General features: G+C 41.3%; 1 protein-coding gene across 8 annotated transcripts in view; it reads left to right on the top strand.

Annotated features, from left to right (window-relative positions):
* dlg2 (discs, large homolog 2 (Drosophila)) overlaps window positions 1-27,467 on the top strand; it is a 1,025,979-nt gene that overhangs the window by 132,800 nt on the left and 865,712 nt on the right. For all 8 annotated transcript variants that reach the window (XM_043691613.2, XM_043691616.2, XM_087988059.1 and 5 more), the window contains one exon: window positions 10,535-10,674. In XM_043691613.2, coding sequence (XP_043547548.2) covers window positions 10,535-10,674 — 140 coding nt within the window. The remainder of the gene's footprint in view (window positions 1-10,534; window positions 10,675-27,467) is intronic.

The raw sequence follows: 27,467 nt of genomic DNA on the forward strand, positions 1-27,467 counted from the left end.
TATTCTCTCCTCTCTCTCTACACATGTTCTCTCTCTGTCTCTCTCGCTATACACTCTCTCTACACAATCTGTCTACTGTCTCTACTCTATACACTCTCTCTACACTCACTCTCTGTCTCTCTCTCTCTCTCTACTTTGTCTCTGTACACTCTCTCTCGCACTACTCTCTCTACTCATGCTCTCCTCTCTGTACTCTCTCTACCCATGCTCTCTCTCTATACACTCTACACACATGCTCTCTATACACTTTCTACTCTCTCTCTCCTCTCACTCTTTTCTCTCTCTCTCGCTCTACTCTCTACTCATGCTCTCTATACACTATCTCTACTCTCCTCTCGCTGTACTCTCCTCTCTCTGTACTCTTTATGCATGCTCTCTCTATACACTCTCTACTCTCTCCCTCCTCTCGCTCTTCTCTCTCTCTCTCTCTATACACTCTCTCTACTTTCTCTACTCTCTCTCTATACACACTCTCTACTCATGCTCTGTATACACTCTCTACTCTCTCCCCTCTCTCTGTACTCTCTCTCTACTCTATATACATTCTCTCTCTCTTTCTCTCTCTCTCTACTCTCTCTATACATGCTCTCTATACACTACTCTCTCTATACACTCTCTACTCTCTCTATACATTATTTCTACACACTCTCTCTCTATACATGCGCTGTCTCTGTACACTCTCTCTACTCTCTACTCTCTGTCTCTGTTCTCTATTGGCTCTACTCTCTATACACGCATTCTCTCTCTATACACACATTCTCTCTCTATACACACATTCTCTCTCTATACACACATTCTCTCTCTATACACACATTCTCTCTCAATACACGTGCTGTCTCTCTATACACGCGCTTGCCACTCTCTCCACTCTCTCTCATTCATGCTGTCTATACACTCTCTCTACTCTCTTCTCGCTCTACTTTCTCTACTATCTCTCTATACACACTCTCTCTCTACTCATGCTCTGTATACACTCTCTCTACTCTCTCCCCTCTCGCTCTCTATATATATTCTCTCTCTCTTCCTCTACTCTCTATACATGTTCTCTATACACGCTCAACTCTCTCTCTATATACACTCTCTACTCTCTCTATACATTTTTTCTACACTCTCTCTACTCACTCTCTCTATACATGCACTGTCTCTGTACACTCTACTCTCTGTCTCTGTACACTCTACTCTCTGTCTCTGTACACTCTACTCTCTGTCTCTGTACACTCTACTCTCTGTCTGTTCTCTATTGGCTCTACTCTCTACTCTCTATACACGCTCTCTCTATACACGCTCTCTCCACACTCTCGCCCTCCACACTCTCGCCCTCCACACTCTCGCCCTCCACTCTCTCCCCCTCCCTCTCTCCCCACCTCTCTCTCCCCACCTCTCTCTCTCTCTCCCCACCCCTCTCTCTCTCTACACTCTGTCTCCCTACTTTCTCTACTGTGTCTACCCTCTCTCTATACACTCACTCTACTGTCTCTACTCTCTCTTTCCTCTCTCTCTCTTTCCTCTCTCTCCCCTTTCTCTAATCTCTCTCTTTTTCTGTACACCCTCTCTCTACTGTCTCTCTATACTCTCTCTTTCTCTGTACTCTCTCTTTTCTCTCTCTCTCTCTCTCTTTTCTCTCTCTCTCTCTCTCTTTTCTCTCTCTCTCTCTCTCTCTCTCTCTCTCTCTCTTATATACACTCTGTACTCTCTCTGGTTCTATTCTCTGTCTCTACTCTCTATACATGCTCTCTCTCTATACACTCTCTGTATTCTCTCTCTGTACTGTCTCTACTCTCTCTCCCCAGTCCTCTCCCCCTTCCCCTACTCACTCCGCGCTCTCTCTCCTCTCTCCCCTCCCCACTCTGCGCTCTATCTCTCTGTATATACACTCTCCATACGCAGTCTTGATACACTCTCTATCCAGTCTCTCTGCACTCTCTCTCTCTCCTTTGTCTCCCTACTCTCTCCCTTCTCTCTCTTTCTCTCTCTATGTACACGCTCTCTCTCTGTACACTCTCTATCCTCTATCTACTCTCTCACTACTCTCTGTCTACTCTCTCTCTCCTCACCACCCCTCTCTGTTTCTCTCTCCTTCCTCTCTCTCACCCCTCCCTCCCTTTCTTTCTTTCTTTCTCTCTCTCTCTCTATACACTCCCACTCCCCCTCAATACTCTCTCTACTGTCTCTGCTCTCTGTCTACTCTCTCTACTCTCTCTATATACACATTGTCTCTATACACTCTCTCTATTCACTGTCTCTACCCTCTGTCTTTCTACTCGCTGTCTGCTCTCTCTGTACACACTCTCTCCATACACACTCTGTATCCACACTCTGGACACACTCTATCCTCTCTCTACTCTCTCTCAATGATCTGTCTACTCTCTCCCCTCTCTCTCCTTCCTCTTTCACCTCTCTCCTCTACTCTCTATTGTGAACTCTTTCTATTCTCACTCTACTCTCTCTATCCCCTCCCTTTGCTCTCTCTCTACTCTTTAGTCTCTCTCTTCTCTATCCCTACTCTCCCTCTATACACACACTTTCCCTATACACTCTTTCTCTATGCACTGTCTCCACTCTCTCTCCTTATCTCTCTACTGTCTACTCTTTCCCCGTCTACTCTCTCTCTCCTGTCTCTCCTCTCCCCTCTCTCCGACTCTCTACTCTATTCCCTTTCTCTCTCTCCTCTCCTGTCTCTACTCTCTCTACACAATCTCTCTATTCTCTCTATTCTCTCTCTACTCTCTCTCTCTCTCTCACTATACACTCTGTCTACTGTTTGTCTCTCTATACACTCTGTCTACTGTCTCTACTCTCTATACGTTCTTCCTACCCTCTGTCTTTCTCTCTATCTCTATATACGGTCTCTCTCTATACACTCTCTGCGCTCGGTCGCTCTCGCTCGCTTGCTGTCGCTCGCTTGCTCTACTCTCTACTGGGAGAAAGTGAGGTCTGCAGATGCTGGAGATCAAAGTTGAAACTTTATTGCTGGAACAGCACAGCAGGTCAGGCAGCATCCAGGGAACAGGAGATTCGACGTTTCGGGCACAGGCCCTTCTTCAGGAATGAGCAGAGTGTTCAGCAGGAGAAGATAAAAGGTAGGGAGGAGGGACTTGGAGGAGGGGCGTTGGAAATGTGATAGGTGGAAAGAGGTCAAGGTGAGGGTGATAGGTCGGAGTAGGATGGAGGTGGAGAGGTCAAGAAGAAGACTGCAGGTCTTAGGAAGAAGACTGCAGGACCTGCAGTCTTCTTCTTGACCTCTCCGCCTCCATCCTACTCCGACCTATCACCCTCACCTTGACCTCTTTCCACCTATCACATTTCCAACGCCCCTCCTCCAAGTCCCTCCTCCCTACCTTTTATCTTCTCCTGCTGAACACTCTCTGCTCATTCCTGAAGAAGGGCCTGTGCCCGAAATGTCGAATCTCCTGTTCCCTGGATGCTGCCTGACCTGCTGTGCTGTTCCAGCAATAAAGTTTCAACTACTCTCTACTGGCTCTTCTCTCTCTCTCTACTCTCTACTCTCTCTCTCTCTCTCTCTCTCTCTCTCTCTCTCTCTCTCTCTCTCTCTCTCTCTCTCTCTCTCTCTCTCTCTCTCTCTCTCTCTCTCTCTACTCTCTCTCTCTCTACTCTCTCTCTCTCTACTCTCTCTCTCTCTACTCTCTCTCTCTCTACTCTCTCTCTCTCTACTCTCTCTCTCTCTCTCTACTCTCTCTCTACTCTCTCTCTCTCTACTCTCTATTCTCTCTCTCCTCATCATCTCTATGCACTCTCTACTCTCTCTACTCTCTACACCAGCTCTCTCTCTGTACACTCTCTCTATTCTCTGCACACTTTCTCTACTCTCTCTACCCTTGCTCTACTCTCTCTCTCCACTCTTTCCTCTCTCTGAACTTGCTCTACTCCCTATACATTCTCTCTCGCTCTGCACACTCTCGCTCTGCTCTCTTGCTCTACTCTCTCTACTCATGCTCTCTATACACTCTCTCTACTCTCCCTCTACTCATGTTCTCTATACACTCTACTCTTTCTCCCTCTACTTTCTCTCCTCTCTTTGTACTCTCCATCTACTCTCAATGCATCCTCTCTCTCTCTCTCTCTCTTATTTATATATATATATATATATATATATATATATTCTCTACTCTCTCTGTCTTGCTCTACTCTCTCTCTACACTCGCTCTACTTATGCTCTCTGTACACTCTCTACTCTCTATACACTATCTCTACACTGTCTCTACTCTTTGCTCTCTGTACTCTCTCTCTGCTCTCTACTGGCTCTACTCTGTCTACTCTCTTTCTATTCCCTCAACTGTCTACTCTATCCCTAGTCTCTCTATACACTTTTGCTCTATTCACTGTGTCTACTCTCTCTCTACTCACTCTATTCTCTTGTCTTTGTCTCTCTACTCTCTCCCTCTCCACTTTCTATACACACTCTCTCTGTACAAGCTGTATACTCTCTCTTTAGTCTTTCTCTCTACTGTCTCTGCTCTCTATTCTCTCTCCATACACTGTGTACACACTCTCTCGATACACTCTCTATCCACTTTCTTTCTCTACTGTCTGGCTCTCTCTCTACTGTCTGGCTCTCTACGCTCTCTCTTGCTCTCTCTACTGTCTGGCTGTCTCTCTGCGATCTCTCTCTACTCTCTCTACGCTCTCTACGCTCTCTCCACACTCTCGCTCTCTCCACACTCTCGCTCTCTCCACACTCTCGCTCTCTCCACACTCTCGCTCTCTCCACACTCTCGCTCCCTCCACACTCTCGCTCCCTCCACACTCTCGCTCCCTCCACACTCTCGCTCCCTCCACACTCTCGCTCCCTCCACACTCTCGCTCCCTCCACACTCTCGCTCCCTCCACACTCTCGCTCCCTCCACACTCTCGCTCCCTCCACACTCTCGCTCTCTCCACACTCTCGCTCTCTCCACACTCTGTATCTGCTCTCTCTACGCTCTCTCCCTCTCCATACTCTGTCTCCATATACTCTCTCTATACACCCCTCTACTCTCTCTCCTATTTCTCAATACTCACTCTCTCTCCCCTCTACTCTTTCTCTCTCTACTCTCTCTCTGTACATACTCTCTTTCCATACCCTCTCTATATACACACTCTATCCTCCCTCTCTCTGTTCTCTCTGTCTCTACTCTTTCTCAATACTCTCTCTCCTTTCCTCTTTTTCTCTCTATTCTTTCTCTCTCTACTCCCTTCCTCTGCTCTCTACTCTTTCTCTCTACTCTTTATCTCTCTCCACTCTCTCTCCCTCTGCTCTCTCTACTTGTCCCTACTCTCCCTCTTTACACATACTCTGTCCATACACACTCTCTCTATGCACTGTCTCTACTCTCTACTTTTTGTGTCTCTCCTTGTGTCTCTCTACTCTCTCCCTACTGTCTGTCACTCTACTCTCTCTACTCTCTCTCTCGATTCTCTCTTTCTACTCTCTCTCTCTCTCTCTCTCTCTCTCTCTCTCTCTCTCTCTCTCTCTCTCTCTCTCTCTCTCAATTCTCTTTCTTCTCTCTTTCTTCTCTCTTTTCTCTCTTTTCTCTCTTTCTTCTCTCTCTCTCTCTCTCTCTCTCTCTCTCTCTCTCTCTCTCTCTCTCTCTCTCTCTCTCTCCCTCCCCCCTCCTATTTCTCTCTCTCTCTCCTCACTCTGGCCCTACTCTACGCACTCTCCCTATTGTCTCTATACACACTCTCCCTATTCACTGACACTCTCTCTACACTCTCTCTACACTCTCTCCATACACTCTCTCTACTGTTTCTGCTTTCTCTACTCTCTCAATACTCTTCTGTCTTCTTTCTCCCTACCCTCTCTCTATACACTTTCTCTCTGTACACTCTCTATTCACTGTCTCCACAGTCCCTCTATCTGCACTCTCTTTCTATACACACACTCTCTCTATACACTCTATCTATCTACTCTCTCTATACACTTTCTCTCTGTGCATTCTCAATACAATCTCGACTCTCTCTATTCACTCTGTGTGTCTCTCTACTCTCTCTCCTGTCTGTCTGTCTCTACCCTCTATCCCTACGCTACTCTCTACGCTACTCTCTCTTCTCTCTTTACTCGCTCTGCTCTCTCTTCCATCCCTTCTTTCTCGACTCTCTCAGCTCTCTACTCTGTGTTCTCTCTCTCTCTCTGCTTTCCCTCTCTCTACATACACTCTCTCTGTACACACACACTCTCTGTGCACTCTCTATACTCTGTCTACTCTCTCAGCTCTCTACCCTCTCTATCTATTCTTTCTTCTCGCTCTTCTCTCTCTGTCGTCTCTATTGTTTCTCAGCTCTCTACTCTCTCTCAACCCTCTCTTCCTATTCTGTCTCTACTCTCTGCTCTCTCTCCCCTCCTTTATCTCTCTCTCTCTACTCCCTCTATATACATGGTCTCACTCTTTACACTCTCTCTGTGCACTTTCTATACACTGTCTCTCTCTGTACTCACTGTCTCTACTTGCTCTCTGTCTCTCTCTTTCTACTGTCTCTCTCTCGACGCTGTCTCCCCTCCCTTCTCTCTCTACTCTCTTTCTACTCTCTCTCTGCTCTCTACTCTCTCTCTGCTCTCTCTACTCTCTCACTCTGTGCGCACTCTCTCTCTCACACATACACACATATATACACACATATATACACACATATATACACACATATATACACACATATATACACACACACACACACATATATACACACACACACACACATATATACACACACACACACACACACACACACACACACACACACACACACACACACACACACACACACACACACACACCTGCACGCACCCACCCACACAAGTCTATGGGGTGAATTTGTATTTGCAGAATTATGTTTGCAGATACATTCTATTTTGCTCATAAAATGAAAAACCTGCAGGCAGTCAATCCATGTAATATTTTGTAAATTCCATTTTGGTAATAGAGCCCGTCTGATACAAGATTGGGATACAGACAGACTCTCACCTCCCACCTTTAAGGCATTGTCTGAGCTGAGACGTCATCTTTTGTTATAAAACCTTAAGTTGAATTGCGAATGTGATTTAAAAGAACTTCTGTGATTTACGTATTAAAGAACCGAAACCAGCAATCCCACTCTAAAACATGAAAGATTTAACTATCTAGCTTTGTTCAATATATCATTTCAACTGCATGAGACTGTGTAATCAGTTGCTATAAATTCTGTGTCTATGGTCCTGCTTCATAACCACCTGATGAAGAAGCAGGGCTTCAAAAGCTAGTGCCTCCAAATAAACCTGTTGGACTATATCCTAGTGTTATGCAATTTTTAATTTATTGCATAGAGTAATGAATAATATCAAACAGGTAAATCAATTTACCAATGTGAAACATTCCACTCAGCTGTGCAAATGAAATTGATCTGGCAAATTGAAGCTGTCCACCAGTGCAAACATCCTGCAAGCATGTAGCTATACAAATTATACATTGAAAAATTGATTGTTAAGCCTTTCATCTGTTAGAATACAGTGATAGATTCACTTCTTTCATGTGTAAATCACAAAACCCTTTTTTTTAAAAAGTTGCATTCTCGGGTTAGCTGTTAGCTGTTAACAATGGTGATGGCTAGACAATATGTTGAAGGTGTTAGCCCCCTGTGTTCTGTGTCTATGACCTGATGTTTAGATTGATTCTAATCTAAAAAGTGCGATAACAGAGTTTTACATAAATTCATGCAGTTTACATGAAAGAAGTCAAACTATCACTGTATTCTAACAGATGAAAGGCTTAACAGACAATCAATTTTTCAATGTATAATTTCAGTTACATCACACTGCAAATTTTTGCTATAAATTCTGTGTTATGATCGAGCCCTCCACTATCACCTGATGAAGGAGCGTCGCTCCGAAAGCTAGTGTGCTTCCAATTAAACCTGTTGGACTATAACCTGGTGTTGTGTGATTTTTAACTTTGTACACCCCAGTCCAACACCGGCATCTCCAAATCATATGTACAGTGTGTTTGTTACAGAAACTGCTGCCATGTGCAGCTTCTCTGGAATTTTCACAGCAATGTATTGTATGCATGATCTCACTGCCACAACTATATGTGTTCTTTTCAGTGTTTCCTATTGAAACAAGCCACTGGCCTTTTCCGTACTTTTTTTTAACCTGATGAGCCAGAGGCTGTTAGATGCCCTGCCCTTTGCACTGAATCATGACCTCTGAGCCAGGACCTGTCTAGTGTCAGAGGTGGTGGGGAGCCCACACAATGTGACCGTCTCAGCTCTGAGGCAGTGGACACTGAAGCTATGGCAACAGAAAAGGAACACATTGCCATGATCCCAGGGAAGGTGTCAGATGGCGTTGATTGGAAAAGCAGAGAATGTGAAATCTGTGGAGGGGGCAAGATGAACTTTTGAAGCTGTTTTAGTAATATACATTTAATAATTTTTTTTTTAGTATTTTACCACTTATACAGTTTAATAAGACCGTAAGACATAAGAGTAGAAATTAGGCCATTCAGCCCATGGACTTTGCTCCGCCATTCAGTTATTTCTCAACACCATTCTCCAGCTTTCTCCCTGTAACCCTTGATCCCCTTGATACTCAAGATACTATCTATCTCAGTCTTAAATATACACAATGACCTGGCCTCCACAGCCTTCTGTGGCAATGAATTCCATAGAATCCCCACTCTCTGGCTAAAGAAGTTTCTCCTTATCTCCATTCTAAAAGGTCTTCCCTTTACTGTAAGGCGATGCCCTCTGGTTGTAGTCTCTCCTCCCAATGGAAACATCTTTTAAACATCTACTCTGTCCAGGCCATTCAGCATTCTGTATGTTTCAATTCGATCACCCCTCATCCTTCTAAACTCCATCGAGTATAAACCCAGAGTTCTCAAGCGTGCCTCCTACGTTAAGCTTTTCACGCCTGGGATCATTATTGTGAACATCCTCTGAACACACTCCAGGGCCAGTACATCCTTCCTGAGATATGGGGCCCAAAACTGCACACAATGCTCCAAATGTGGTCTGACCAGAGCCTCAGGAGTACATCCCTGCTTTTATATTCAAGTCCTCGCAATAATTGCATTTGCGATCCTAACTACTGACTCAATGCAAGTTTACCTTGTGAGAATCCTGGACTAGAACTCCCAAGTCTCTTTGTACTTCAGACTTCTGAATTTTTTCCACATTTTCCACCAAGCCTCTATTCTTCCTACCAAGATGCATGACCTCACACTTTTCTTGTTGTACTTCATCTGCTACTACTTTGTCCACTCTTCTAACTTGCCCAAATCCTTCTCCAGCCTTCCCGCCTCCTCAATGCTACCTGCCTCTCTACCTACCTTTGTATCATCGTCAAACTTAGTCAGAATGCCCTCAGTTCCTTCATCCAGATCATTATTATATAAATGAAAAGTTGCGGTCCCAAAACTGAACCTTGTGGAACACCACTTGTGTTCTCACAAGCCAGCCTGAGAAGGACCCTTTTATCCTCACTGTCTTTATTCAGTAATGATTTGGACAATCACCTGATGAAGGAGTGTCGCTCCGAAAGCTAGTGTGCTTCCAATTAAACCTGTTGGACTATAACCTGGTGTTGTGTGATTTTTAACTTTATTCAGTAAGTTATTCTGTAATCCAAGATGGTGCTGGAATGTGGCACCATTATCCACTTTTCACTATACTTCGGTACAAGTGACAATATTAAATAAATCTGAAGTTAAATAAAGGGGTTCCTGGCTGTCTTGCCAGAGATGGCTGACCTAATCTGCATGCTAAATCACTTCCTTAGATCCAGTTACTATTGTCTGAGGCTGTGTGCAAAAGAACAAGTGCTGCCTGACCATGCCCTATATCTGAGGTTGCCGTGTTGTTATTGCTCAGTTCTGTGGAATGAGGCTCCAGATAGATACCATGCCAAGACCATGGAGGCACCTGCCACAGTTGTAGTGGTTGTAGCCAAGGAAGATGGCTGATATAGTCGGGGTAAGTCCTTGGCTGTAAGTAATAGAGCAAACTTGACAGGAGCCCTCTCTAGCTTTTTTTATTATCGGGTTTTGAAGCATTGAGTTTCTTAGTAGCAAGAATTGGGAAGGGGAAGTTACTGAGGGAAATTATGTAATTAATCGCATGCAGATGTGTGCATGTAGCTTCCATGACACCTGTTGGTAAGATCTCATTGTCCAAGAAGAGAGGACTACCCCAATTGTTTTCCCAGTGGCAAGAATCTGATATTTAGACCGTTGTCCAATTAAGTCATCACAATCATTATTTCCTTCACCACAGGAAGGTGCAAATCTTGCCTGGAGGCCCATTGGGAAATTTTTTATCTGGTTTTATTGCATTCTTAACAGATACAAAGTGCAGGCTTGCCTAAAAGCATAACTTAATTTGGAGTAGTACATTTTTCTCTTGCCATATATTGAATCAACAAATTATTTAAACTTGTCACTTTGGTAGTCTCTGAAATCAATTCTGGCAAAACATGGAATTTTAAAAGACAATTAAAAAATTTCAATAATTGTTCCTAAATTTATCTTGTTTTTCAGAGAAATGGTTTGTTTTTTTTCTTTAGATATCCAAGAATTCTATGAAGTCACATTACTGAATTCTCACACAAACTTTGCACAGAAAACTGCTGAAGTCAACCACGTGGTAGAAGAATGGGAAGGGAGAAATTCCCATGTGATGGTCACACAAAAGAATATCTCAGAGGTAAGAAACTTTAATGTGTTGTATACCGGAGAAAATGAGTTGCCCAGTTTCTTTAAATCAATCTATAACATGAGTCGTTATTCTTCAGTACAAGATGGATACAATAGCATGCTAAATTTTTGTGTCTTTTGTTTAGAAAAAAAAAAGATGAGCATGATTATCCTTGATTATAGGCAAGTTAATATTATCTGGCATGAGTAACACTCTGTGTGCCAGAAGATTGTGGATTCAAGTTCCATTCCAGAATTTTGAGCATCGGAATGTAGACTGACACTCTAAAAGTTGCAGATGGGGAGAGGTCAGATTTTCTGTCTTTCTCATACCTTGTCTGATCCAACAATATGTACCTTTGAGAAGAAATATCTTAACCGTTTTTCATTTTGTAATGTTAAAGAACAGAGATGACCTGTCAGCATAAAAATGCACATTAAAGGCAATGTATGCTTACCCTATTGAGTCAGACAACAATCTTCCAGTCTTGGTATCAGTGAAGTTAATGATTTTCTTTAAAGAAAATATCTGTTCTCATGTATAAGTTTGGTTACTTTTGATAAAAGCTATACTGATGTACCATGAATAGTGTGTGCTGGTAATAATAAGAAAGTTTAGATGTGGGTCCAAAAAAAGGTGTTAGAATGCTAATCATACAATTTAGAGCCAGCTAACTGTGTATGAGTTACCAGCCCCCCCTTTCCAGACTTGAGAATGCCTGTATTCTATATCTTGGCCATGAAAGCAAACTAATAATATATTTACAGTTAAGTAGTTATCACAGATCAATAAAAATATTTATAGTCTTTTCAAAAATGTAAACATAAAAATATACTTCATACCCAATCTCCCTTCCATCCTTGACGGTAGCTTTATGCATTAAGATCCTCTGCCAAATCTCCTACTGTCTTTCATTTCAAATCTCACTCTTTTGCAGCCTTAGTTTCTGTCTGATCTACGGCTATGGCAGGTGACTGTGACTTTGGGAGCTTTGTGAACAGCACTGAGAAGGAGACATAGACTAACTTGATAATAGCTATGATACAGAGTTGAAACTCTTGTTCTGACTGAACATGAAAATTTAATGTAAGGAGTCTACAGGTGGAACAGGTAGAGATGGTAGATACAATTGTTGGCCAACATCAGAGTGGCTATGGTCATTCCAATGTTCATTTGGAGGACGTTTTTGCTTATTCAGGATGTGATGTTGATAAGCAGGCAATGTTGTGATAGTCCCGGGATCAATGCAGTTGTGCAGAGTTCAATCTATATTTGACAGTTAACTTCATGTCAGTGAATTATGTCTCGTGATCATTACATTTGGATTTCGTAAATACATTTGATAAAGTGTGACATCAAAGGTTAGTGTGGAAAATGGAAACTTGTGGTGATACAAATTTGGTTGGCTGATTGGCAGGAAAACAGAGTTTGCATAAATGGATATTTGACTGATTGGCAGATGTGCTTCTGTATTCCTCCAGGGTTAAGTGCTGGGACTTTAACTTCTTACAGTTTACATCAATGAGGTGTGAGAAGGTATTGTAGATGAATTCGAGACAGCACCTGGATAGATAGGAAAGTATGTTAAGGACAATGCATAAAAAATTTACAGACAGATATAGATAGTTTGAGTGACGGAGCAAAGATCTGGCTGATCTGATGGAATTTGATGTTGGAAAATGTGCAGTTGTTGACTTTGGCAGTAAGAGTGAAAAAAGAGTATTATTTAAATCTACAATAATTGCAACATTGAGGTGGAGAGGGATGTAAGAGTTCTAGCAAAAGAGCCACAAAAATGTTAGAGTGAAAATTGAGTTGCCTTTTTTGGACAGGGGAGAAAAGAGGATTGTACAACTTTTGAACTCTAGGTTCTGAAGATAGGGTCGTTGAATTTTTTTATGCAGAGGAAAATAAATTTTTGCTAAGCATAGAGATCAAAGTTTATCAGGGTCAATGGGAATGTGCAATTCAAAAGGCAAACATCATCGTATTGAATGGCAGAACAGACTAAAGGGGCTAAATGCTCTACTTCTGCTCCTATTTTATCTACATGATGCATAAGCCGATATTAAGTTGAGGCATGTTGGATCATTTTTCTTATTTCTGTTCAAATTAACTGTTTTTCATTACCTTGGTGATCACATCAAATAATCTGAAAGCATTCACTGTTGTTCATTGCATGAATCTTACTTTATGGGCCATTTTCTCTACCAGCAGAGAATTGAGATTTGAAAGATTAACCTGTTTATAAATATATCACCCCATTATTTAATATTCAGTTGAAAATTTAGTTCATGGCACTGGTTTAATCTGTAAGTTGTAGAATAAATAAAGTTGTTCACTTTTAATTTACTTATTATCAAAAAAAATGGTGAAAATAAACTAATTTAAGCATGTAGCCACACTTGAAATAAGATCTATTAAAAAGATGTTGTATTTTTAAACCAAAATGAATGAACCTCACTCCAAATTAATGATAAGGGTCTGGCATTGAGCTTTATTTACCCGACTTTGGATACACATATATTGTTGGTTCAGTTCAGAAGACTTTTGTCTGAATGTTGTAATACTGTTCCTGACTTGGTATTCCAAAATGCTCCTAATCTGGTGAGACAACCTGATGGTAAAGAAATACAGTGACTTTGCATAAGTGGTCAAGCTGAATGAATGAATAAATACTCACAGTACAACTTGTGCCTACCATGCCAACATTCACTTTTTCCACAGCACTCTTTGGCACTCAGACCTCACATCTTCAAATACTCCACTGATATTTAACAATCTAACCATCATCAAGGCTCCACACATTTCCAGATATTCAACAATGTCAATGATTTCACACAAGCATGGTGTCACACAATCACTGGAACAGTGCCCTTTCTCTTGCAGGAGAAGATTACTTTTATAATGAGCATTTTAGTTATGATGGGAGCCTGGGGTCCTTTTCATTTGAGCACAGGACACTGAGGGGGCTACATATTTGAGATGTATAAGATTATGGTGGCATAGAAAGGAAGAAACTTTTCCTCTTCGTGGAAGAATCAATGACCAGGGCAACGATTTAAAGTATTGGGCAGGAGGATTACTGGGGCTGGGGGAGTTTGTTTCACTGAGGGTGGTGGGAATGTGGAAGTCAGTGCTGGTAAGGATGTTAGAGGGAGAATCCCTCATAACATTTAAGAAATATTGAGAAAAGCAATTGCAATTCCAAGGCATGCAAGTGCTGGAAAACAGGATTAGCAGAGTTGTGTTTTTTTTTGACTGGCGCAGACTTGCCAGACTAGTGCCTTTTTCTGTGCTGTGGACCTGAATTTATGACTCACCTAAACCATTGAACTGTGATTTCCGAATACTTTCTCCTCCACCCATGAAGGTTTGTAGCTCAGGTTGAGGTTTAGGGTGTAGGTTTGCTCGCTGAGCTGTAGGTTTGATATCCAGACATTTAATTACCTGGCTAGGTAACATCATCAGTGGCGACCTCCAAGGACCTCCACTTGGAGGTCGCCACTGATGTTACCTAGCCAGGTAATGAAACATCTAGATATCAAACCTACAGCTCAGCGAGCAAACCTACACCCTAAATCTCATATTTTCCAATGAGAGTCTGAGTTGCGGGGAGGTGACAGGTAACCTTTATTGCGATTTACAGCTTCATTTCTCCAGAGCAATATGGCACACCAAAAACTTGAGAACATCTAAATTTATACACTTCAACCCAGAGCTTCGGAGAAACTATAAGGAGAGGCTGAATATGCTGGGGCTGTTTTCCCTGGAGCATCAGAGGTTGAGGTCTTATAGAGGTTTATAAAATCATGAGGGGCATGGATAGGGTAAATAGACAAGGTCTTTTCCCTGGGGTGGGGGAGTCTAGAACTAGAGGGCATAGGTTTCGGGTGAGAGGAGAAAGATTTAAAAGGGTCCTAAGGGGCAACTTCTTAATGCAGAGGATGATGGGTGCTCGGAATGAGCTGCTAGAGGAAGTGGTGGAGGCTGGTACAATTACAGCATTTAAAAGGCATCTGGATGGGTATATGAATAGGAAGGGTTTAGAGGGATATGGGCCAGGTGCTGACAAATGGGACTAGATTTATTTAGGATATCTGGTTGGCATGGACAAATTGGACCAAAGGCACTGTTTCCACGCTGTATATCTCTCTATGACTCAATGATTTTATTAACATTAGTGATTTTCCATTCTGCTCAAACTTCTTGAATCCAGTGAGTTTGGAATATTTCGACCGATGTTTCTAATATTTCTGCAGTGTTACGACATGGGGTAAACCCCTCTGCTCATTTAAACCCTACACACAGAAAAGATTCACTCCGTGCTATAATCTGTTAAAATTCGAGAGGTAAAGAACTATCCCAAAAGTCACTATTTAAAGTAAAAATTAATAACTTTAATTGTAAAAGTCTAACAGAGAATAATTAACTTAGAACTATTTACAACTCATTTATCTAAACCTATCTTTTACCTTCCCTTCTACAATACTAGTATGCTAAAACCCACTGATTAAGATTTACCAAAATATTAAATTTTCAAGACTAGCCAGTTGTTAGATCTTCTCCTTATATCTCCCTCTGTCTTTTTCTTCGGAATATCTGTTTCACAGGTCATTGATAGATAAAGCTACCTTTAAGAGAGCTATTCTCTGGGCAGTCTGCATATGTTGGTGGCTTGGCAGTTCTCCTCCAACTGTTCATTTTTTCCGGTGTTATACCCCAAAGCATTGGATCATTTTATTGGTTTCAATATTGTCAAAATACTAAATTCAAGCTTGATTGGAGGTTAGTATCTTGGGGCATAATTTAAACTGATTGATTGGCTGAGGTTGAATTTGTTTTTTTTCCTCATAGCAACCCAGATACTGCTAGCTGCTGGACCAAATATTACATTGTAAATTATCAAGTACTCTATGTTCTTGCTAAGTCCTTCAACTCTCTTAAAGATACAGTACCCCTTATACTTTCATAACACCTCCCCCTTTAAGAGAAAATGAACCACTATAATGAAAAGATGGCTTCATTTTTAAAATATTCTTTAAGCACATTACCCTAACATACAGATAACGTAAATCTAAGTTCACCTTAACTTCTTCCCATATACCTGCATGTATATATAAACATTAAATAAATACAAATCTCATCTAAACTTTATCTATTGAATCTGCGATAATGCATCTAAAATTACATTCTTATGATCCACAACATATACGATTTTTAAGTTATAAGTCTGTAACATGTGACTCCAGTGTAATAGTTTCATACTCTTGTCTTGAAGTATTCTAAGAATGTAAGAGGATTGTGATCCGTCCACACAATCGTCTCCAACATATTGTTCGTGACATACGTACAAACTGTTGTAGGGCCAGTACCAAACTCAATAGTTCTTTTTCAATTATGCAGTATTTCCTCTGGTGGATGTTGAGTTTCTTAAAAAAAAAGCCAACTGGCAGTTCAATCCCATCCTCATCTTCCTGTAGCAGTACATCTCCAACTCTAGGTCACTAGCATCTATGGGGACTTTAAAAGATTTTGACAAGTTTGGTGTAGCTAAAACTGAAATAGCTTCCCTTCAAGAAGCTAGGTTCGCTGACAGCAGACCACTAAAAGAAAAATGTTATTCATTCAACTGGCAGGGGAAGAATTCAGAACAAACACTTTGGAAAGCTGCAGGCTTCATTTTAGGAAACTTACTGCGTTCAATGATAATCCCCGTTGACAAATGGTTCAAACACTTTTTCTTCAACTGTTTCTCAATTCAAGCAGCACCAATTAACCTCACATGTATCTATGTTCCATTGCTCATCTCCACTACAGAAGATAAAGTGATTGACATTGCTATATCTGGAATCACTCAAGTTGGAACAACTTTACTTACTTGAGGACTTCAACACAACAATGGATACAAACCATGAGGCATGACCTTCCTGCTCCAGCCATCGTGCTACAAATTGTGCTGGAGACATCAAAGTTCAGAGCATTGGCACAAGCTGAATCTGATCATCACCAGATGTAACATTTGAAGAGTAACGTCAACACATACAGTCATCATACAAAACTGAGTTAAGTCTCCAGAGCAGTTGGATACCTCTAAGATGTTGGAACTCAGACCACAATCAAAGAATTATTAGACAACTGAGTGTTGCAGTCATGCAGTTTAGAAAAGATCTCAAATTTGCGAATGCTTACAAGAAACCAGCCTTGAATATAGCTGAAAACCACAAGAGATATTTGCTTCTTACAATGCTGCAAGAATAGAGTTCAAGGAAAATCCAGAGATTGACCTGTCTTAATTAGGTTAGATATGGTAAGAAGCCAAAGTTGTGAATAAATGGTGAATGCAGTTTTCAGAGAATAACGGGAGTTTTCAATGCATGTGTGTGGGGATTGGGTGGGCAGGCAGGTACAAAGAGAGTTTAATTGAAGGGATGTGCAGGGTAATGAACAGGCAAACAATGATCAAAATATGACCGGAAGGAGTAATAAATGTGTACAGAAGAATTCACAGCAATTGCAGTAATTCATAATGGTAAAAGTTAAAGTTGGAGACCCTTTTTAATGAATGCGGTGAATTAAAAAAAAAAGCAATGTTGCCAGCATGGGAAAAAATGATGATGACTTGGTAGCTGTTATGGAGACAAGGCTGCAGGGTGACCATGATTGCAAACTTAATATCCAAAAATATTTAGACCAGTCAGTCTTACGTCTGTGGTCAGCAAGGTTTTGGAAAGAATTCTGAGGGATAGGATTTATGATTATTTGTAAAAGCATAGAGTGATTAAAGGCAGTCAGCATGGCTTTGTGCGGGGCAGGTCATGCGTCATTAATCTTTATTGAGTTCTTTGAGGGGTGACAAGACAGGCCGATGAAAGTCGAGCAATGGATGTGTTGTATATGGACTTCAGCAAGGCATTTGATAAGGTTCCCCATGGTAGGCTCATTTATAAAGTCAGGAGGTATGGGATACAGGGAGACTTGGCTGTCTGGATTCAGAATTGGTTGGCTGACAGAAGGCAGAGAGTGATTGTAGATGGAAAGTATTCTGCCTGGAGGACAGTGTTGAGTGGTGTCCCGCAGGACTCTGTTTTTATTTTAGATTAGATTAGATTACATTACAGTGTGGAAACAGGCCTTTCGGCCCAACAAGTCCACACTGACCCGCCGAAGCGCAACCCACCCATACCCCTACATTTACCCCTTACCTAACACTGCGGGCAATTTAGCATGGCCAATTCACCTGACCTGCACATCTTTGAACTGTGGGAGGAAACCGGAGCACCCGGAGGAAACCCACGCAGACACGGGGAGAACGTGCAAACTCCACACAGTCAGTCGCCTGAGGCGGGAATTGAACCCGGGTCTCTGGCGCTGTGAGGCAGCAGTGCTAACCACTGTGCCACCCTGCCACAAACTGTTCTTGGCCCACTGTTCTTGGGCCTCTGCTCTTTGTAATTTTTATAAATGACTTGGATGAGGATGTTGAGGGGTGGTTAGTAAATTTGCAGATGACACAAAGGTTGGCAGTGCCGTTGATAGTATAGAGGGATACTGCAGGCTGCAGCGCGACATAGACAGGATGCAGAGCTGGGCTAAGAAATGGCAGATGGAGTTCAACCTGGAAAAAATGTGAAGTGATGCATTTTGGAAGGTCGAACTCGAATGCTGAATATAGGATTAAAGACAGGATTCTTGGCAGTGTGGAGGAACAGAAGGATCTTGGTGTTCAAGTACACAGATCCCTCAAAGTTGCCACCCAAGTGGATAGGTTTGTTAAGAAAGTATATGGTGTTTTGGCTTTCATTAACAGGGGATCGAGTTTAAGAGCCGCGAGGTTTTGCTGCAGCTTTACAAGTCCCTGCTGAGACCACACTTGGAATATTGTGTCCAATTTTGTTCACCCTACTATAGGAAAGATACAGAGGCTTTGGAGAGGGTGCAAAGAAGATTTACCAGGATGCTGCCTGGACTGGAGGGCTTGTCTTATGAAGAGAGGTTGACTAAGCTCGGACTTTTCTCTCTGGAGAAGAGGAGGAAGAGAGGTGACCTGGTTGAGGTGTACAAGGTAATGAGAGGCATGGACAGAGTCAGAGACTTTTCCCTAGGGCAGGATTGACTGGCACGAGGGGTCACAGTTTTAAGATATTAGGAGAAAGGTATAGAGGAGACGTCAGAAGTAGGTTCTTTATGCAGGGAGTTGTGAATGCATGGAATGCGTTGCCAGGGGTGGTGGTGGAAGCAGAGTCATTAGGGACATATAGGCGACTGCGGGGCATGCACATCGACAGCAGTGAATTGAGCGGTGCATAGGTTAGGTTAATTTATATCAGGGTTAATCCTCGGCACAACATCGTGGGCCGAAGGGCCTGTTCCATGCTGTACCTTTCTATGTTCTATGTTCTATTTAATGTTCAGGCAAAAGAAGTTGGTGGGATAGTGTTGTCAATAAAAAAAGATATTGGTGAATTGGGGTGAGTAGTGATATAGGTGCAATAGCTCGTGATGGTGAATCAGTTTCAGTGGAAATACAGATTAATAAGGGAAAAAAGTGACAGGTGGGAGTCATTTGCAGGCCCACAAAGAGTTGCTTAACTGTAGGGCTAAGTATAAATCTGTCAATAAAGAAGGTATGTATTAGGGCATGACAATTGTCATTTGTAATTTTAATCTGCCTATTGACTGGACAAATCAGATGCGCAGGGGAATATGGAAGACAAATTTGTAGAGTGCTTCATAGAGCAGTGCACTACAGAACATGTGAATAGGTTATTTTAGGTCTAGTAATATGTAATAATTCAGTAATAAGAGATTGCACACTTAAGAGTCCTCCTATTGATAGTGATCACAACATGATAGCATTTCAATTTCTGTTTGAATGAGAGTAATTCAGGCCCCAATCATGTATCCTCAACTTAAATAAGGAGAGTAGCAAAGATATGAAGAAATGTCTAAAGTGGTTGGGAAAATGCACTGAAGGCTGAGTAACTGGACAAATATTTTAGCAAACAAAATTCCAGTCAAAAAGAAGGACTTAATAAAAAGGATGAAACAACCATGATGAACAAAGGCATTCAAGGACAATATCCTACCAAAATATAAGGCATATAAAGTGGGAAAAAAAAACCAGTGGGAGGCAAGAAGTTTGGTAATTGTTTTAGAAACAGCTGGATTGACTGACAAGCTAATGAAGAGGCAGAAAATAAATTGGCAAGAAATATGAAAACTAACAGCAAGACATTCTACAGATATAAAAGAAAGCGTGGGATGCTTGAAACATGCAACTGGGGAATTAACAACACAGAAATAGCAGGTAATTTAAGTCATTATTTTGCATCAGTCTTGATGGTGGAGGAGATGATAAACATCCCAAAGGAAACAGAGAATTAAGGTGCTAACAGGAGAAAAAGTCTTGAACCAATCTTTATCATGGGGCTAAAAGGCAAACAAGTCACCAGGAACTGACAGACTGCATCCAAGTGTTTTAAAAGAAGAAGCTGCTCTTATGAAGGTGTAAGTGATACCATATCTTTAAAAGAGTTGAAGGACTTAACAAGAACACAGAGTACTTGAGGATTTACAATGTAACATTTGGTCCAGCAGCTAGCAGTACCTGGGTTGGTGTGAGGAAAAACAACAAATTCAATGCTGGCCAATCAGTTTAAATTATGTCCCAAGATACGAACCACCAATCAAGTTTGAAATTAATATTTTGACAATATTACAATCCAATGAAACAATCTGATGCCTTGGGGTATAACACCGGGAAAAATTGAACAGTTGGAGGACAACGACCAACATACGCAGATGGCCTGGAGAATAGCTGTCTTAAAGGTACCTTTATCAGAGACCTGTGAAACAGAAATCCCTAGGAAGAAGAAAAGAGGATAGAGGAAGATACAAAGAGAAGATTCGACAGCTGGCTGGTTTTGAAAATTTGAATATTTTGGTAATCTTAATCGGGGGTTTTATTGGACTAGTATTGTAGAAGGCAAGGTAAAAGATAGGTTTAGATAAATGAGTTGTAAATAGGTGTTAGTTAATTATTCTCTGTTAGACTTTTAAGAATTAAAGTTATGAATTTTTACTTTAAATAGTGACTTTTGGGATAGTTCTTTACCTCTCAAATTTTCACAGATTATAGCACGGAGTGAATCTTATCTGTGTGTCGGATTTAAATTAGCAGAGGGGTTTACCCCGTGTCGGGACGGTTTTTGGGGGTTTGTCATCGGGATTTGAACTGGTTTAGACAGATTCGAATAGATTTGGGGGTACGAAAAATCCCAGCAGATTTAAACACTTGCAGTTTAGTGTTCTAGATCTTAAAATAAAATGTAGGTAGGACAGTTTGCTTGATTTCGGTGACTTGTGGTTGATTAAATTAAAAGTGTGAGAAATGGCTCTTAAAATTGCTAAAGCGGTTCTGGGATTTGAAGCTGATTCTCAAATGTGCCAAGAAAGTTTAGAAGGAACGAAAAAGGCCATACCTTTAGAATTAGCAAATAAGTTAGATTTGGGTTTAACCAAGGACAAAAGTAAAGCTGAAGTTGTATGAGAATTACTCAAACACTTAGGTGTATCAGAGAATAAGACAAGTTTAGTCGAGGTAGAAAAACTTACTTTAAAATTGAGGAAAATTGAGTTAGAAGATAAACAAAGGGAGAGAGAAAGAGAGAGAGAAAAAAGAGAGAGAGGAAAGAGAAAAAGCGTGAGGCGAGAGAGAAAGAGAGGAAAAAGAGAGGGAGAAGGTTCTTAGCTGAGCAAAGAGACAAGAAAGGGAGAGACAAAGATAGAACATGAATTTGAGAAGTTGCGACTTAGTCAGGAAAGTCAAGTTAACAGGATGGTGATGAGAAGAGAAGGTAGTGATATATACAAATATGTCAAAACTCTGCCACATTTTGATGAGAAAGATTTTGAAGCATTCTTTATTTCATTTGAAAAATTGACTAGGCAGATGGAGTGATCTGAGGATTTATGGGTAGTGCTAGTTCACACTAAACTGGTAGGCAGAGCCAGTGAGGTATCTGCTGCTTGTCAGATGGAGGGGTTAAGAGATTATGAAGAGATTAAACAGACTATTTTAAATGCTTATGAATTGGTACCAGATGCATATAGACAGCAGTTCAGAAACATATAGAAGGTACCATGTCAGACTTATGTTGAGTTCAAAAGAATTAAACATAGTCATTCTGATCGATGCTTTAAAAATAGATAAGACCTTTGAGGCTTTAAAAGAGATTATTCTGCTGGAGGAGTTTAAAAACTCACTTCCAGAGATGGTAAGAATTCACGTGGAGGAAGAAAAAGTTCAGGAAGTGAGAAGCACAGCAGAACTTGCACATGAGTACATATTGGTGCATAAGATAATCTTCTGGCCAGAAAATTGTCCTGTGAGGGATAGAAGTTTGGAGAAGGGGAAATCTACACTATGAAACCAAGAGTAGAGCACTGGTAAGAATTTACCACAGGATAATAAAAAAAAAAGCCCAAGACGGTGGAAAGGAGGTGCAAGGGCTGACATGTTCACACTGTGGTAAAGTGGGACACATAAAGTTACAGTGCCGGCCATTAAAAAAAGGCTTTGTGGGAAAAGCTGTGGTAAAAACATGAAGCCAATGGCATTAGTGAAGGTAGTGAAGGAAAGCCCAAGAGGAGCCAAAGAGCCGCAAGAGAGTGCACAGCCTAGGCAGGGCTAGGTATGGAGTTAGTACCTGATCTCGACAAAGAAGTTGCCTCTGTGGGTAAAGTTTACTCAGAACAGGGGGAGAAGGACAAGAAGTTATAATTTTGAGAGGTACAGGATCTAACCAGTCACTGATAGTAAAGGATGAGCTAATATGCACTCTTTCGGATCTGTTACTCGAGAGTGTGATAATTTTGAAAAAAATAGTTTAGCACGGTGGCACAGTGGTTAGCACTGCTGCCTCACAGTGCCAGAGACTCTGGTTCAATTCCCACCTCAGGCAACTGTCTGTGTGGAGTTTGCACATTCTCCCCGTGTCTGCGTGGGTTTCCTCCGGGTGCTCCGGTTTCCTCCCACAGTCCCAAGATGTGCAGTAGTGTTAGGTGAAGGGGTAGATGTAGGGGAATGGGTCTGGGTGGGTTGCTCTTTGGAGGGTCGGTGTGGAGTTGTTTGGCCGAAGGGTCTGTTTCCACACTGTAAGTAATCTAAGTAATCTAACCAATTACCTACAGTATAGAAACAGGCACTCCAGCCCAACAAGTCCACACCGACCCTTCAAAGAGTAACCCATCCAGATCCATTGCCCTACATCTACCCTGAACACTATGGGCAATTTAGCATGGCCAATTCACCTGACCTGCACACCTTTGAATTGTGGGAGAAAACTGGAACACCTGGAGGAAACCCACACTGACATGGGGAGAATGTGCAAACTCCACACACAGTCGCCAGAGGCGGGAATTGAATCCAGATCCCTGGCATGGAATAGATGGACAGAAATTTAGCGTTCCCCTACATAAGATCAGGTTGGAGTGCCAACTCAAGACTGGGGAAGTTACAGTGGGGGCAATTGACAGTGTCAGTTCCAGGAATTCAGTTTGCTCTTGAGAATGATTTGGAAGGATCCAAGGCAGGAGTGACACCCATTGTTGTCGAGAAGCCCAAGGAAGAACAACAAACTGATGAGTTAAAACAGAAAAATCTTGGTATTTTCCCAAACTGTGTAGTAACCAGATCCCACTGTCATAAGTCACAACACAAAGTGAAAAGTAAAGAGAAAGATGAAGGAGTTGAGGTTCAGTTAGCGGATACCCTATTTGACAATAGTGCAGGAAAATCCTGAACAGGCAGAGGATCAGACAGAAGTGTTTAGTCCTGAAAGGCTAAGGGATTTGCAACAGCAAAACAAGATGATAAAAGATATATATGTGGATGCGTACTCTGAAAAGGAGACAGAGAATATTCCTGAGGGTTATTATCTGAAAGATAGAATCCTAAGACGGAAATGGAGACCACGGCAGTTTAGTGCAGAGGAGAAATGGGCTGAAATGCACCAGATTTTGTTGCTGGTAGCATGCAGACAGGAAGTGTTACGGGTCGGACATGAACTACCTGCAGGTGGTCACCTAGGGGTATGAAAGACTCAGTCTAAGGTCCAAAAATGTTTTTATTGACCTGGAATGTGCAAGAATGTGGTTAATTTTTTGCCACACATGTCATTCATGCCAAATGGTAGATAAACCGCAGGCAGTAATAAAACTAGCACCGTGGGATAGGTTAGTAAGCTATCTGTCTCATGAGCATAGAACACAATTGAAAGATTTGTTATTGCAGTATAAGGACACATGTAAAAATCAGATGGGGAGGACTAATGCTATTGTACATGAAGTAGAGAGAGGGAATACTGCTCTGATAAAACACCACCACTATCGGCTTAATCCATTCAAAGATAGACAGATCCAGAAGTATGTGCAGGCCATGCTTGATGAGGATATCATTGAACTAAGCCAGAACGAGTGGAGATCGTCGATTGTTAAACCGGTTAATTCCCAAACTGGACGGGACTCAATGATTCTGCGTAGATTATCGGAAGGTCAACACTTACAAAATTGGACTCATGTCCGGTTCCTAGATTGGAGGACTATATCGAGAAAGTCGGACAGCCAGTTACATCACCAAATTGGACTTACTGCGTGGTTATTGGCAGGTACCTTATTTCTGCGTTTGTAACCCCAAATGGGCTATATCAATTTAAAGTGATGCCCTTTGGAATGAAGAACGCACCCGCTACACTCCAAAGACTCATGAACCGAGTTGTGGCTGGGTTAACAAACTGTGCAGTCTATTTGGATGATTTAGTGATCTTTAGTAAGTCTTGGAAAGATCACATGGTACAGTTGGCAGAGCTCTTTGAACGACTCCGAGAAGCAAAACTGGTGATAAACTTAAAACTGAATTTATGAAAGCAGAGGTGACATTCTTGGGACATAACATCGGTCATGGAAGGTTGATCCCACAGAATGCAAAAATGAAGGCTATTGAGGAATTTCCACAACCAACCTCAAAGAAAGAGGTGCTTTGATTCTTAGGACTCAGCAGATTCTATTGGAAGTTTGTTCCAAACTTCAGCAGTGTAAAGGCACTGTTAACCAATTTCCTGAAGAAGAACACAAGGTTTCGGTGGACAGAACAATGCCAGGAGGCATTCGACCATTTGAAGTCAATATTAACCACCAAACCCATTTCAATGTACAGCCTGTCACATTTAATAGATGGACTTTTTGAAAACGAAGTTCAAATCATGAGAATTATGTAGATTTTCTGCACGTCAAGTGTGTTTATGTTTACTCAGTCAATGAATCCCACATTGTGGGTCCACGTCCTTAGAGCAGCCATAGTGCACTCTTCCAAACTCAGCACTGGATGTGAATGGTTTGCTGAATTTGGGTTTCCTACCTGTGTAAATTGTGCTTTGTCCAATTTCCCTTATTGTCATTTTACCTGTTTTTAAATTAATCTTTCATAGGATGTGTGTGTTAGAATTGGGCTGCGACACTATTTGGGTGGAGAAAATACGAACAAGGAATAATATTTGTCCACAGCTTTGAGACATGATTGTTTCCATTGTTTCGTAGAGGTTGCTTAAATATAAACTTGGGCTTGAATACACTGATTTGAAGATGAAATGTTATTGGCAATAATAGATAACGAGTAATCTCAACTGTTGATGAAGTTTTCAGCAGTAGCAATGCATACTGGTGAGATACTGTTAAACCTAAATCACTTTTTAATCATTGTACTAACTACAGAATTCTTTTGGCACATTAATTAAGTTAGATAAACCTGCAATTTGGATTGTGTTCTGTGGGAAGCAGTATACAGAAGGAGAGACTGGGGGTGGGAAGAATATATTTGAATCTCACTGGATTGTTTTTATTGGAATAAAGCTGAATCTAAGTGAAAAATTTATGAAATTAAGTTTTGTTGAGTGAAAACGTTTTGTTGAAGCTTTTTGTCTTGTACTCATTAAGACAATTCACAGTATTATCTATTTAAATTGAAAACTATCATTTTAACTTTATCAGAGTTGAGTAATGAGCCATGTGTTATATGAATTGTGGTGCTGGTGTGATGTCAGGCATATAAATCATACATCTGAAAGACTGGTGAATCAGATCAAAGAGTAAATCCCTTTTAACAAACAAGGTACTGACTCATACAGTCATAAGCATGGAAACAGACCCTAAGGTCCAACCAGTCATGTCGGCCATAATCCCAAATTAGAGTAGTCCCACCTGCCCACATCCCTCATATCCGTCCAAACATTTTTTATTCATTTATTTATCCAAATGTCTTCTAAATGTTTTAATTGTATCTGCATCCACGACATCCTTTGAAAGTTAATTCTACACATGAATCATTCTCTGTGTAAAAAAAAAGTTGTCCCTTCTGTCCTTTTCAAATCTTTCTCCTCTCATCTTTAAAAATAGTTTTGCTGCACCCAAGGGAAAAGACACCTGCCACTCACCCTATCTATACCCTTCATGATTCTATTAACCTCTAAGGTCTCCCCCTGCCTCCTATACTTCAGTAAAAAAAAGTTCCAGTTTATCCAGCTTCTCCTTATAACTCAAGCCCTCCATTCCTGGCAATATCCTGGTAAATTTCTTCTAAACCCTCTCCCTCTGAGCTTAATAATATCCTTCCTACAACAGGACAACCAGAACTGGACATTGTTGTCCAGAAGAGGCCTCACCAATATCCTGTATAACCTCAGCATAATATCCCAACTCCTGTACTCCAAGGTCGGAGCAACGAAGACAAGTGTGCTAAATGCTGCCTTAACCAACCTGTTGGTATGTGATGCAAATTTTAAACAATCATGTACTTGAACCCCTAGGTCTCTCTGTTCTACAACACTACCCAAGGCCCTACCATGGATTGCCCTTGTTTGTTTTACTAAAATGTAATACCTTGATTTATCCAAATTAAACTCAATTTGCCACTCATCAGCCATTGACCCAATTAATCAAGATCTCTTTGTAATAGAGTCATAGAGATATACAGCTTGGAAACACACTTCGGTCCAATTTATTCATGGTCGAGATATCCTAAATAAATCTAGACCCATTTGCCAGCATTTGGCATATCCCTCTAAACCCTTCCCTTTTATATACCCATCCAGATGCCTTTTAAATGATCTTATTGTGACAGCTTCCACCACTTCCTTTGGCAGCTCATTCCATACACACACCACCCTTTGCATGAAAAGGTTGCCCCTTATGTAACTTTTAAGTATTTCCCCTTTCAGGGATTCCCCACCCCAGAGAAAAGATCTTGTCTATTTAACTTATCCATGCCCTTTATGATTTTATAAACCTCTATAAGGTCACCCGTTAACCTCCGATGCTCCAGAGAAAATAGCCTCAGTCTATCCAGCCTGTTCCTATAACTTAAACCCTCTAACCCTGGCAACATTCTTGTAAATTTTTTCTGAACTCTTTCAAGTTTCACAACATCCTTCTTATAGCAGGAAGATCAGAATTGCATACACTATTCCAATAGTGGCCTAACCAATGTCCTGTACAATTGCACCTCCCAACTCCTATACTCAATGCTCTGACCAATAAAGGAAAGCATATCAAATGCCTTCTTCATTATCCCTTCTACCTGTGACTCCACTTTCAACGAACTATGAACATGTACTCCAAGATCTCTATGTTCAGCAACACTCCCCAGGACCATGCCATTAAGTGTATAAGTCGTGCCCTGATTTTCCCCTTCAAAATGCAGCACCTCACGTTTACCTAAATTAAATTCTATCTGCCACTGCTCAGCC

The sequence above is a fragment of the Chiloscyllium plagiosum genome, unplaced genomic scaffold (genome assembly GCF_037043375.1).
Source record: "Chiloscyllium plagiosum isolate Xiang-an unplaced genomic scaffold, Cpla_swu_hap1 HiC_scaffold_6, whole genome shotgun sequence".
Lineage (NCBI taxonomy): Eukaryota > Metazoa > Chordata > Chondrichthyes > Orectolobiformes > Hemiscylliidae > Chiloscyllium > Chiloscyllium plagiosum.